The sequence below is a fragment of the Streptopelia decaocto genome (assembly GCF_964273445.1).
Source record: "Streptopelia decaocto genome assembly, chromosome: 14".
In the NCBI taxonomy this organism is placed as follows: domain Eukaryota; kingdom Metazoa; phylum Chordata; class Aves; order Columbiformes; family Columbidae; genus Streptopelia; species Streptopelia decaocto.
The window spans coordinates 6,046,238-6,058,378 of NC_138669.1; the positions used below are offsets into that span (position 1 = coordinate 6,046,238).

General features: G+C 66.3%; 2 protein-coding genes across 4 annotated transcripts; both read right to left on the reverse strand.

The window, feature by feature from the left end:
• Positions 1 to 1,166: 1,166 nt before the first annotated feature.
• LOC309445960 (bactericidal permeability-increasing protein-like) lies at positions 1,167 to 5,543 on the reverse strand (the record flags this gene model as incomplete). Of its 3 annotated transcripts, XM_082065278.1 has the most annotated exons (15): positions 1,749 to 1,919; positions 2,007 to 2,083; positions 2,160 to 2,223; positions 2,370 to 2,412; positions 2,674 to 2,741; positions 2,943 to 3,110; positions 3,579 to 3,638; positions 3,743 to 3,943; positions 4,030 to 4,121; positions 4,260 to 4,320; positions 4,442 to 4,505; positions 4,637 to 4,792; positions 4,882 to 5,010; positions 5,107 to 5,221; positions 5,393 to 5,543. In XM_082065278.1, 15 exons carry the CDS (start codon positions 5,541 to 5,543, stop codon positions 1,878 to 1,880), a joined length of 1,491 nt encoding a protein of 496 aa, XP_081921404.1. In that variant the 3' UTR covers positions 1,749 to 1,877. The 3 variants fall into 3 exon arrangements, with proteins under 3 accessions (XP_081921402.1, XP_081921403.1, XP_081921404.1); XM_082065276.1 differs by lacking the exon at positions 2,007 to 2,083 and having other exon boundaries at positions 1,167 to 1,919; positions 5,393 to 5,540; XM_082065277.1 differs by lacking the exons at positions 2,007 to 2,083; positions 4,637 to 4,792 and having other exon boundaries at positions 1,167 to 1,919; positions 5,393 to 5,540.
• A 2,951-nt stretch (positions 5,544 to 8,494) lies between these two features.
• On the reverse strand, positions 8,495 to 9,373 carry ID1 (inhibitor of DNA binding 1). The gene is made up of 2 exons (XM_082065289.1): positions 8,992 to 9,373; positions 8,495 to 8,806 (listed from the first exon to the last, which is right to left on the reverse strand). Exons 1-2 carry the CDS (start codon positions 9,322 to 9,324, stop codon positions 8,765 to 8,767), a joined length of 375 nt encoding a protein of 124 aa, XP_081921415.1. The 5' UTR covers positions 9,325 to 9,373; the 3' UTR covers positions 8,495 to 8,764.
• Between the last annotated feature and the right edge of the window lie 2,768 nt (positions 9,374 to 12,141).

Genomic DNA, 12,141 nt, shown 5'->3' on the forward strand with positions numbered 1-12,141 from the left:
CCCCATCTCGGGCATGCTTGGGGCCTGGGAGGAGGTGGGTGGCCGAGCGGGACCGAGCTTCCCGCAGCATCCCTGCCCCTATCCCCACAGCGTTCCTCCCCTGTCCCCACACTGTCCCTTTCCCGTCCCTGCTCCCTCTGGGCAGAGCTCGGGGGTTTAGCCAGGAGGAAGAGGCAGAGACTGGGGACAATGAGCTCTGTCCTTGTCTCAGCTCCGGAGCCCCGTTCTCCTGGGACATCAGCTGCTGGGAGCTGGTCTCAGGTGTGAGGATGGTGTCAGGCCCAGGGCTGTCCCTGGTGTGAAGGGATCCTGCTCCTCTTCCTCTTCCCTCTCCCTCTGAATGTAGGTTGCTGTGGGGCAGCGCACATCCCTCCTCACGCTTCCTCCAGACAGCAAAGGAGGCAGGTGAGGGGGGAAGCCCTTTCCCCGGCCCCCGCCCTGACACAAGGGGCTCTCCAGAGCACCCAGCGAGTGCAGGGACAGAGCTGGGGGAGTGACAAGGGAGGGACAAGGGGACAATGCTCCTGCCATTTGCAGGAGTGGCAGCAGGGAAAGGCTAGATCTAGAATGGCTGGTCTGGCGGGGGGACAAGGCCAGGGAGGTGACAGCACCACCTGAGAGCCGTTGCCACCACTGGGGCCCCTCTTTGGGGACAGCAGGAGCCGCTGGCCTCTCCCGTGCCATCCCAGTTGCTGCTGGTCCCTGTAGCGCAGGCAGATCCTTGTCCCCATAGTGTGGCTGTGACAGGTGCATGCAGTGACAGAGGTGCCCGGTTCCCCTCCCTTCCCACCACTCCACACTGCTCCTGCCACCGCGGGAACACGGGACCACTGAGCTTTGAGCTGAAATTAGCTTCAAAAAATAACCTTTCATCCTTCAGAGACCATCACCAACAGCCCCAGCTGTCCATCCGGGCTTGTCTTATGTACATACCGCCCGCGCTCTTGCTGTACATATCTGAGTAGTTTTTAATTCATTTGTGAATACTCTTTAATGCTATTTTTGTTATCTTGTCTGTCTGTATTTATGTGTGGGGCCGTGCCAAGAGGGTCCTGTCTGGCCACGCTGAGCACGGGCTCGTGTTCCCCGCGGAGGATCCGCTCCCGGCGCCGAAGGCGCCGGGAGCGGATCCTCCGCGGGGAACACGAGAATTAGAATTATCCCGTTGAATGCTTCGGTTTTGCAGGTGGAGGTGAGTCCACTAATAAAGTCTTGTCCTTGGAGTTGCTGGTGCTGCTGTGGTCTTTGCAAGCGCCGAAGTTTGGTGGGGGTGGGGGGGAGGGATTTGGGCAGATTTTGGGTTGAGGGGATCATCTGTGCAGGGTCTGAGCCCCAGCTGGGTGGTGTATGGCCACCTGCTGGGGATGGCCCAAACCTTGGGGAGTGGAGCCCGTGGGAGGCCGCGGACACGAGCACCATCCCGTGGGCGCTGGTGGAAGCTGCCGAGGAGCTGCAGCCACAGCGGCCGCTGCTGGGGTAGAGGGCACCCACATGGTGTCAGTGTTGAGGTGACACCTTCCCTCCCTGGTCCCCAAGAACCACCAGCCCTGGCCCCAGCGCCCCTGAGCCCCGTCCACCTGCACCCAGTGGTGCTGCAGGACCTGGCACAGGGACAGGACCCCTCTCCCTGGCACAGCTGGAGCCACACGGAGCCAGGGACCGAGTGATGCGCCAGCATGGAGCTGCGGATGGGACCATCCCAGCTGCAGGGGCTCCCTGAGACACCACGCCAGGCTGAGCCACACTCCCAGCTTTAATCCCGGCCAAGGAGCCCCCAGCGACTGGGGAGTGGGTGGCTCTGCTGGCCACAGGCCCCGGTGACGGTGACAGGGACACGGCTAGCAGGGGACAGGCAGGTTCCCGTGCAGCGGCTGGTCTCAGGTCTGGTGCTGCAGGTCTGTGGCGATGAGCATGAAGCCCTGCGGGGAGTCAGGGTGAGAAGGGGGACATGGGGGACACAGGGGACAAGAGGGGCAGTGGTGTGAGGGGACAGTGGTGACACCCACCTCCTGCAGCGAAAGCTGGGGGTTGAGCAGGCGGAGGCCATGCAGGGTGGGCAGGGGGACGCCAGTCTGGAGCCGCTCTGTGGGGAGAGCAGGACGTGAAGGGGGTGACCCCAGGACAGCAGGGGGAGGGGACAGGATGGGGACGGCACTCACTGTTTGCCCAGGGCACCCCAAAAAGCCACAGCCCAAACTTGAGCAGCGTCTCCAGCCTCGTCACCTGCGGGACAGGCAGACCCTGAGCCAGGCAGGGGGCAGGCAGGGCTGAGCCCCCCATGCCAGGGCTGCACCACCAGCACCCCCAGACCCCTCTCCCCCCAGAGCTCCTCCCAGCTGCCCCGTTGTGTCCCCAGCACGACCGCTCACCTCCACAGGGCCCACATGTGATGTCACCTGCGTCACGCTGAGCCTGGAGGGCAAGAGCAGGGTGAGTGCCAGGCACAGGGATGGGGACTGTCCCCACCTGGGGCAGGGACAGGCTGAGCCTCAGGGCAGGGCTGGGAGCCCCCTGGGTCCCGGTGCCAGGGCAGCAGGGATGAGAACCGGGGGTAGGACGGGGTCCGAACAAGGAACGTGACCCAGAGAGCAAAAGGCCAGAGCTGGAGAGTGGTGGTGGGGTGTCCCCAGGGACCCCACTGGGGGCTGGAGCCAGCACAGGGCTGGGACTCACCCCGTCAGCTTCACGGTGCCCCTGAGCCTGTTCCCACTGATGCTTGGCTTCCCTGTCACGTTGGCATCCTGCAGCAAGAAGAGATGATGGAAAGACCAGGGCAGTGCCTGCAACCCAGCATCGCCTAGTATCACCCTGTATTGCCCCAGCACCACCCAGTATCAACCCTGGGTCACGCCAGCATCATCCAGTATCTCCCGGCATGGTCCCAGTCGAGCCCTCTGTGGCCATGCCCTGGACCCAATGCCATGGCAGACCCAGACACTCACGATGTTCAGCAGAAAAGCAGGGATTCGCGTGGCATTGGGCAGCACCACGAAGGCCTCAGCAGAGCCAAAGAGGGTCCCATGCAGCGCGTCAGGGCGGCAGGAGAGCAGAGGCTGCTGGCGGGCCCAGAGCTGCAGCTCCATGGGCTGATCCGGGTAGCGCTCCTGCAGCTGGGGACACGGGCTGGGCTGGCACAGAGCCACACAGGCACCACCAGCCCAGGCTCCCGGCTGGTCCCCACCACCCCCTGGGTCCATGTGCCCCGTCACTGCCCAGCAATGGGTGTAAGCAAGGTGGGCAACGTGTCCTGTTCTGCCCACGGTCTCCCTGCCCACATCCTGTCCTGCCCGTGTCCCACCCCCACTGCAGCCCACACTGCATCTCCTCCTGCCCACCCTGCCTGCATCCCACCCCATGTCCCATCTCCCCTGCATTCCAACCCTCCCGTGTCACATCCTGCCAGTGTCCCACCTCTCCTGCATACCAACCCCTGTCCTGTCCCTCCTGCATCCCATTCCACCTGTCTCATTCCACGTGCTGTCCCACCTGCACCCTGTCCCTCCTGCATCCCATCCCATGTCCCACCCTACTTGCATCCTGTCCTATCCCATCCCATGTCCCATCCCACCTGTGCCCACCTGTGGGGAGAAGAGCCCCAGACTCTTGGTCCTCAGCTGAAGCGGGAACCGCCGGGGGAGCTGGAAGGCAGCAGAAGGGTCAGGCTGCTGGTGCCACAAGGCACAGACGGGTGCAGGGACACCCCAGTGGGATCCCGGAGGGGCAGTTCTGGACCCATCCCTACCATGTCACCCGAGATGTTCCTGCGCAGGGCCCCGGCCGTGAAGTACGTGAAGGCGGCTGAGTTGGCGACAAACTCGGTGACAGCCAGCAGCAGCATGGGCTCGGGCGCCATGGGCAGTGCCGCGGGCAGCGGCACAGGCAGCGCTGCGGGCAGCGGTGAGCAGGGGCTCTGCTGGCACTTGCCCACCCTGAAGAACTCCCCCTGCACCGACAGACAGACAGACACAAGGCTCAGTCCAGCTCCCTCTGCGCCCCGTTCCCAGCCCAGGCAACCTGGGCTGACGTTACCTTGATGGCGACATCCCCGTGCTCCGCTGCGATGAGCGGCCGCCCCAGCAGGGAGTAGTCAATGGCGGCAAAAGGGTCGAGTTGGGAGGACACTGCAGGGACAAGGAGGAGCTGCGGGGAGCCAGACCAGCCAACCCTCCTGCAGCCCCCAGTCCCACAGACCCCACTGGGCACTGCCCCCCCCAGCATCCCCTGGGCCCCCTGCCCAGCCCTGGGGTCCTGTCACCCACCTCTCATGTCCTTCAGTGCAGCCTCCAGCTGGCCGATCCCCCTGTGGAGCTCAGGGCAGAGCTGGAAGCAGATCAGGCCATGAGTGACCCCACGAACACAGGTCCCCAGGCCACCCACTCGGCCTGCTGGGGGTTGGGGACAGGGACATGGACACAGCACAGCGCAGGGGCCGAGCACCCACCTGCTTGTTCAGCTCCTGCCGCAGGACTCTCTGCAGCAGCGGTGCCAGCAGGTTGTAGAACCAGCTGCGGAACAGAGTGAGGATGTCAGGTCACCCTGGGGTGCCCCAGCCTCCCCCAGCCCAACGCTGCAGCCAGGGCCACTGGGGGACCCCCATGTGCCAGGGACAGGAGGGGAATGGGGGTCCCGGTGTCACCTGTGCCCCTGGTGGAACTCCACGTGCAGGTTGGTGCCGTGAGCATCACAGCCGGCACTCCACACCGTGGGGCGGCCGCTGCCATCCACACCCACTCCCAGCACCAACCCCACGGCCAGGTCACGCGTGCGGAGCTCAGCAGTGCCCTTGTCCTGGCTGGGGATGGCTCGGGTAAGCACAGGGATGGTGGTGACCCCAAGCCACCCTGAGCCGCCCAGGTCCCCATCCCTGTCCCCGGGACTCACATGGCACCCAGCTGGGCTCCCCAGTCAGCGCTGAGCCGGACACGGGCGTGCTGCACCCTCAGCCTCACCCCCACGTCCTCCACAAAATCCACAGTGGAGTCGTTCATCTGCAGCTCGTGGACGTGGATCCTGTGTGACACGGACAGCCTGGGCTCGCGGCTGCGCCCGCGGCATGGCCGGAACAGGGATGGGGACAGGGACAGGGACCCTGTGGGCGGCTCTTACCGCGGCACGGTGTAGGTGAGTGTCCCCAGGAGCGGGCTGTGGTAGGAGCCCTTCAGGTTCAGCTCATGCTCCTTCTGCAGCCGCGACTGGAGCAGCTCCAGCCCCAACTGCCGGCCTGGAGCAGAGCAGGCGCTCAGGGGAGGGCGCCTGGGAAGGGGCTGGGGCGCCGGCAGGGTGAGCAGCCAGGTCCAGGACACCCCTCCAGCCCCATCCCAGGCGCTCTGGGCATCGTCCCACTCTACCCCTGCCCAGGTCCCTCACAGGTGCTCAGGAGCACCAGACTCACCGAATTCCAGTGCCCTCGGGGTCAGCCGGGCTGTGATGCCGGGGTTGGTGGCGGTGGCAAGTGCACTCAGCAGGAGCAGGAGGCAGAGCCGCATCGGCGCCATTGCACCTTGGGGATGGTGCCGGGACCTGGAGGCTGGAGCAGAGGACATGGCTGTGGGATGTGGCTGCTGAAGAGACCCTGTTCCCATGCACCAGACCCACCAGGACTTATATCGGGGACAGGGAGGCCGGGTGACATCATCCTCGTGCGTACACACGGGGGACACCGCGGTGCTCTGGCCGCCAAAAGCCCGACCTTGCCCAACGCGTGACTCAAAGGGGAAGCCAGTTCCCCTGTTGTTCCCCACTCAAGCCTATCGTGGGAGCAGAGGAAGGAGGATCCCACACAGCACTGTGGTCGGCCCCTCACCTTGAGGGGGCTGTGGGAGCCAGTGGCACTGGTCAGGGCTCCCCATGGAGGCACATAGTTGACATGTGGGGACATGCAGGGACCTCACAGGGACAGGGTCCCCGAGAGCCTCCTGCCGTGCCCAGTCTGGGGGCACCAGGGCTAGGGAGGGACACAGTGGGTCAGTCCTCAGGCGACACCCTGGGCAGGGGTACGTGGCCTGACCCGCTTGCACTGGGGAGTGAACGCTGTTCCTGCTTTGGGAAGGGCTCTGGGGACCCTGTGTGGGGGCACCCAAACCTCAGTGGGGGGGTCAGGTTGGCTGGAGCGCAGTGGCAGCTCTTGGGGTCATGGGGTGACGGGAAGGTCAGAACGAGAGCAGAACTGTGCAATCCCCTCTGAAAAGCCCCGGCCACAGGGAAGAAGCTGCCTGCGCTGCCAAATCCGCTGCCAGTAGGACCATCCCCAGGCAGGGTGAGCCCCTCCAGCTGGACAGTGCCATGGGCTGCACCGGCCACATACCCTGCTGCCCACCCGGATCCAGCCGAGGGGACCAGGGATCCCTCTGTGGGGGACAGGTCCCCACCCAAGCACCACTGAGGGACGTGGGGCCAATGGACGACCCCACTGGAGGAACCACAGCCCCACATAGCACACCTTATGGACCCCTCAAGAGCGGCTGCCCACTTGCCTGGGACCCCCAGTGCCACCAGACACAGCGATGGCCACAGCCCCAGCAGTGTCCCATGGCCAGCACCGCCCCAGCCCCACACCCACCACAGCCGCTCCATCCCCGGGTGCCCCCACCCTGCACCAACGCTCACCGTGGCAGGCTGTCATTGTGCCCCTTGCTGCAGGGATTCTGGATCCCGTTGTAAGCCACTCTGTGGGTCCCAGCCCTGCCATGTCCCCAGGGTCATGTGTGGCAGCAAACAGCAGAACTGGCTCTGACGCCAATGTCCATCCTGGGGCTGCTGGGCTGGTCAGACCAGAACGTCACCAGGATCCCCGGTCCCTAATCCCTTCCGGGATGAATCAGGGCCCATCAAAACAGACAGGGATCAGTTGGGGTGCAGGTGCCCACAGGGCTGGGCTGTGCCTGGGGCTCCCAGCACATCTTGGTGCAGCCGCATGTGGCATCCCGGCACGTGGCTCAGCCCTGCCCAGCCCCGTTCCCTGCCTGCGCTGGCTCCATGCAGCCCCTTCCTCTGTTCTGTGGTTGCCTGGGCAGTGCCTGGGACACGGCAGCCCTGTGGCAGTGCCACACCGTGTCCCCGTACCCTGAGCGGGAGGACAGCCGGGCTACATCACACGGAGCTTGGGCAGGGTCTCAGGGCAGAGATGTGGGTCACACATTGTCACACACAGAGCCCCTCTTCCCATGGCTGGCAATGAACGGGAAAGAATGGCACCAGGGAGCACGGTGGGGATGCAGCCGCTGCGCTGGGGAGCGGGGAAGAGCCCCAGCACCCCCAACCCGAGCAGAGCTCCAGGCCCTGGTTCTCCTGTCCCAGGACCCCCTGGGCTCCTCCGGGAGGGTGGCTCAGGCCATGCAGTGCGAGAGGACACCAGGAGAGGGACCCACTGCCCAGCAGCACCGCACTCTGGGACCGGGAGGGAGCCACGGAGGTGGAAGGGACACAAGGAGTGACGGAGGGTATGACAGTCTGGATGAGGAGGGCAACACCACGACTGATTGACAAGTTCACCCCCAGGGATGTGGAGCCCACAGCCCCCCTGTGTGTCCCCTGCTGCTGTGTCACAGGCAGGACCAGGCTGGCTGGGCCGGGCAGTGTCCTGGTTCCCCAAGTCACCTGCCCCTGCTCACCCCTCTGCCCAGGTATCTGCCAAGCTGAGGAACCACGAGCAGCACATGGAGACACAGACTCACACATAGACAGGCACATGGAGCTGTGACCCCACAAACACCCATGGAGAAGCACAAACCTGCAGCCAGGGCTGGTCAACTCTCTCCAGCCCCAGAGACACCCAGATGCAGGAGCAAGGGGGGGCAGGAAAGCAGCCCCCAACTGGCCTCCTGTCCTGAGGGTGGCTGGGGCAGCAGGACCCCGCCCCCCAGCCTGACCCATCATGACCATAGGAACATCTGTACACATCTGCTGCGGGAGGCAGCATGTCCCCCAGGACATTCATGAGTCACACTGCAGCTCAGGTCAGTGCTGCTGCCCAGGGCACCCCCAGCTCATGGGGTTGCACAACCCCTGATGCAATTTCCTTGTCCCCAAGAGCTTGTCCGGCCCTGGCCACACTGGCAGGGGTTGCACCAAGGTGAGCAAGCCAGGACCACAGGGGCAGCAGCAGCAGCACTGCAGCGAGCAGCACCCCGGGGCTTGCACCCCCTCTCAAAGACCTGGGGAGTGAGGGGGGAGGAAAGCACGACATGGACCCCACAGGAGCCACTAGGTCCCAGGAGAGACTCTGTGGGGACACGTTGGGACAGGCCACCTGTAACCCCAGGGCACCTGGGTCCCACCACAGCAGCACACTGGGAGAACTGGGACCAGCCCATTGGAGACGCCCATCCCGAGCACCACCACTGGAGCCAGTCGTAGTATCCCACAGCACACCCACACAGTCCACACTGGTCCAGATGGGTTCTCCGCAGTTTCATGCTCTCTGGGGACATGTCCCCGGGGTCCAGACCCACCCCAAGTCCCCTGGGGGGGCATAGTCAGGAAGCAGAGGCACATCTGGTCATCAGGGCTTGTTTAATAACAAAACTCCAGCTATTGTAGAACAATATTATTTCTCCAGCATCATTGTAATATACAATACGGGGAATGCTCTCAGCAATCTGAGAAGGATACGTCCCGCAGCTGCCGGGCAGCACCCCCTGCCCAGGCTGCAGAGGGACCCCCGGGGCAGCACCCCCAGCCAGGCCGCGGAGGTCCCGGGGGGCAGCTGAGCAGCTGCGCTCGGGACCGGGGTCTCGGGGCTGTCCGTGGCGGGTCCGGAGCAGTCTCAGCGGCACAGGATCTGGTCGGTAGCGGGCACGCACGGAGCCTGCGGGAAAGGAGGGCGAAGCGGCCAGTCAGTGTTGGTCAGGAGGGTCCCGAGGAAGGAACGCGGCAGGAGAAAGGGCCACTCCCGGGAAAGGGGCAGCGCGCTGCACAGCGGGGAGCTCCAGGAAACCCAGCTGGAGAGCGGGACCGGGCCGGTGCAGCCGGTCCCGGGGGATCCGCACTCACCTCGGGGGGGTCCCCGGCGGCTGCGGGGCAGGGGGGGCCCCGCTGCAGCGCGAGCTGCAGGTCCCAGATGTAGTCGATAACGTGTTGCAGCAGCTCCACTTTGGAGACACGCCGGTGCCGCGGCAGCGTCGGCACCAGCGCTCGCAGCCGCGAGTAGCAGCCCTTCATGTCGTACAGCAGCGCGGCGGCCGCCTGCTCCGCCGCCCCCGGGGACACTCCCAGCACCGGGCCCGGGCCCGGGCCGCAGCGGGCAGCCTCCCCGGGCCTCACCGCCTTCAACGCGCCGCCGGCGCCCGCGGGCAGCGGCGAGGGGACGGCGGCAGCGACCTTCATGACGAGTGGCGGCGGGGTAAGCGCCGGCGGCGACGGGACACTGCGAGCGGACAGCTGAGCGCGTGCCCCGCCGCGCCAATTATAGAGCGCGGCAGACTCGGAGGCGGGGCCGCCGGGAGAGCCGCGGCCAATGGCGACGCCGCGGGGGCGGTGACGGCCCCGCCCGCCCCATTCATGAGCCGCCGAAGGGCAGCGCCTTAAAGGGACAGTGGACGGGACGGTCGGCGGTGACGGGGACACCGGGGGTGCGGGGTTACCGGGGTGCGGAGTGCCGGTGGGCGTCGCCCGCCCCGACACCTTCCCCGCCATTAACGTGGGTAATTGCCCCGCGGGCTGCCGGTTGTCAGGCTCCCTGCAGCCCGCGCTTCCTCTCCGTCCCGCAGGACCCCCGCAGCCCCGCTCGCCCCTTGCCCCCCGCCCAGGCCTCCCAGCCCCCCTCCAGGATCCCAGCCCCCCTGCCCTGCCCGGGCCCCCCGCCGCCCCCCCGCTTCCACGGCGGCTCAGACCGTTAGACGCCAGGCCCGTGACGTCACCCATTCATAAAACCCCGCGCGCTGTCAGCGCGGCGCCTCGCGGGCGGTGCCCATGGCGACGGGGTGGGGGGGTAGCGGGGGACACCTGCAGCCCGGCCCGGGAACACCAGGACCCCCACGGGGACACGGGGGTACGGGCGTCCCCCCCGCCCGCTGTTCGGTCTCCCCCGCCCCGGGGTCTTCCCGCTCGTACCCCACTCCAGCCACGGGGGGACGGGGAAGGCCCTGCCGGTGCGGCTGCAGCCTCCGTGCAAGGCAGCCCAAAGCCGGTCCCTGCCCTGCAGGGCTTTCCGATCCGGGCGGTAATTAGCGTTACTTCTCGTTAACCTCGCACCTGCAGGGAGGCGCAGCCAGCGCCCTGCCAGCAGCGGGGCCGGGAGCCCCGGGCGGGGCCAGCACGACCCCGGCCCCCCGGAGGCGCAGCTCGGCCGGGCAGCACTGCCAGGGACCCCCAGCCATCCCTGAACGAGCACGGAACAGTGCAGCAGCGAGCAGGGGCTGTGCAGGCAGAGCCGCGGGACTTGAGTCCCTGCACACAAGGACAGACACACAGACACGTGGATGTCAGTGCATGTGTGCGCACATGGAGGCTTGTACACGCACGGGTGGATGGACATACACAAACACACGTGCACAGGAAGATTCATGCAGATGCACAGACCTGTGGATGCACATGCATGACATCAGGACATTCACACACACACACACACACACACACGGATGAATGCACAGACAGATACACACCCATGGGGCTGGAGCACCCCAACAGTGTGGCTCCAGTGCACCCCAACCCTGCACTGTCCTCAGCTGGCCCCTACTCGCCAGAGGACAGGGCTGCCAGGGTGGGCTGCAGTGCCATGGCTGCGACGGCTGGGAGGGAGCTGCATCCCCCTGTCCCTCAATCCCTCCAGCCCTCTGTCCCTCCCTCTGTCCCTCCTCCCTGTGTCCCCCACCCCGGTGCGGTGGCGGTTCCCAGGGTGGGCAGAGCGCTGGGGTCGCCCCCTCCATTCAGGGCTCAGCGGAGGGCCTGGTGCTGCCCGGTTCCCACCGCGGCTCTCAAAGCTGCTAATTAGCCCCCATCTGGCAGCGGCGGCCGGGCCGCGGCGGGGAGGCCGGGGACATTGTCCACAGGAATGCTTTTCAGTGCCGCTGGCCGGCCGGGCGCCGCCAGCTGCGCCACCAACAATGTGCTGCAGTAGGGACAAGCCGGCCCCCGCGCCCCAGTGGGCACCCTGCCCACGGCCCTGACCACCCCGGGCAGCATGGGGATCGGGACAGGCTGCGCTGCCGTAACGGGTGTCATAGCACAAGTGGCATAGCCACCCTAGCTGCCGGTGGCCCTGTTTTCTGGAATGTCCCTGGCTGCGGGACACCCTCACCATGGCCCTCTGCACGTTGGGGTGCTGTGTTCGGGGGTGCCAGCGCGCCCCCAGGACTCTGCCCTGGCCACAGCTGGGCGCAGGGTCCCGGCACGGCATTCTGGCCAGCACCGCCGGCGTTGTCCGGCAAGACAGATAGCTTCATTTCCATCTCAATTCTGGGAACCGGGAGTGCAGCGTGGTAACAGCGGCCTCGGCCATATGGTGCTGGCGGGGCTCAGCCCGGCCAGGGGGCGGCTGCTTTGCGCAGAGCAGGGGTTGCCCAGCAGCCGAGGACATCAAAGCCCCTGGCCGCCCCACGCCCCACCGGGACCACACAGGGCATGGCCACGCCAGGCCAGCCAGGGGCTGTGGGGGCTGCCAGTGTTGCAGAGATGATGGGGACAGGGACCAGTCAGCACGCCAGCCCCACGCTCGGGCACACACGGCTCTGCAGGGCTGCAGGTCAGCATGGGTTCCCTAAACCTGGGCTGCTCCTGCCCTGGCTGGGGGCTGCACTCCATCCAGGTCCCCTCAGCCCGTGCTATCCACGGATCGGCCCCGAGGACACGCGCACCTCAGCGCTGGGGCTGTGCAGAGCCTGCAGCCCCCAGTGCCCGCAGCATGATGCTGAGCTGGGGCCGTCGGCACAGCTGGAGCAGGACTGAGGCCTGAGAAAGCCCCTGTGCGTTCCTCTCCCGCCTTCTCCCTTCCCGTCCCCGGCTCCATCCGCTGCAACCCAGACCAGCTGGAGCCAGGCGGCCCTTCCTGGGATTTATTCCAGCTTCCTGCCCCTCCTCGACGGCTGGGGCTGCTCTTGGCTGCTTCCTCCATGCTCCAGAACCCACCACTTGCAGGACCCCGGCTCTCACAGCTGGCACCCCCACTGTGCTGGGCATCCCCAGCCCTGCACAAGACATCCAGCA

What these genes read in the sequence shown, in the direction of transcription:
- ID1 (XM_082065289.1), bottom strand. Translation starts at nt 9,324, where the DNA reads ATGAAGGTCGCTGCCGCCGTCCCCTCGCCGCTGCCCGCGGGCGCCGGC. An exon ending in CCGCCGGGGACCCCCCCGAG is followed by an intron (nt 8,807 to 8,991) that starts GTGAGTGCGGAT and finishes CCTTTCCCGCAG; the next exon opens with GCTCCGTGCGTGCCCGCTAC.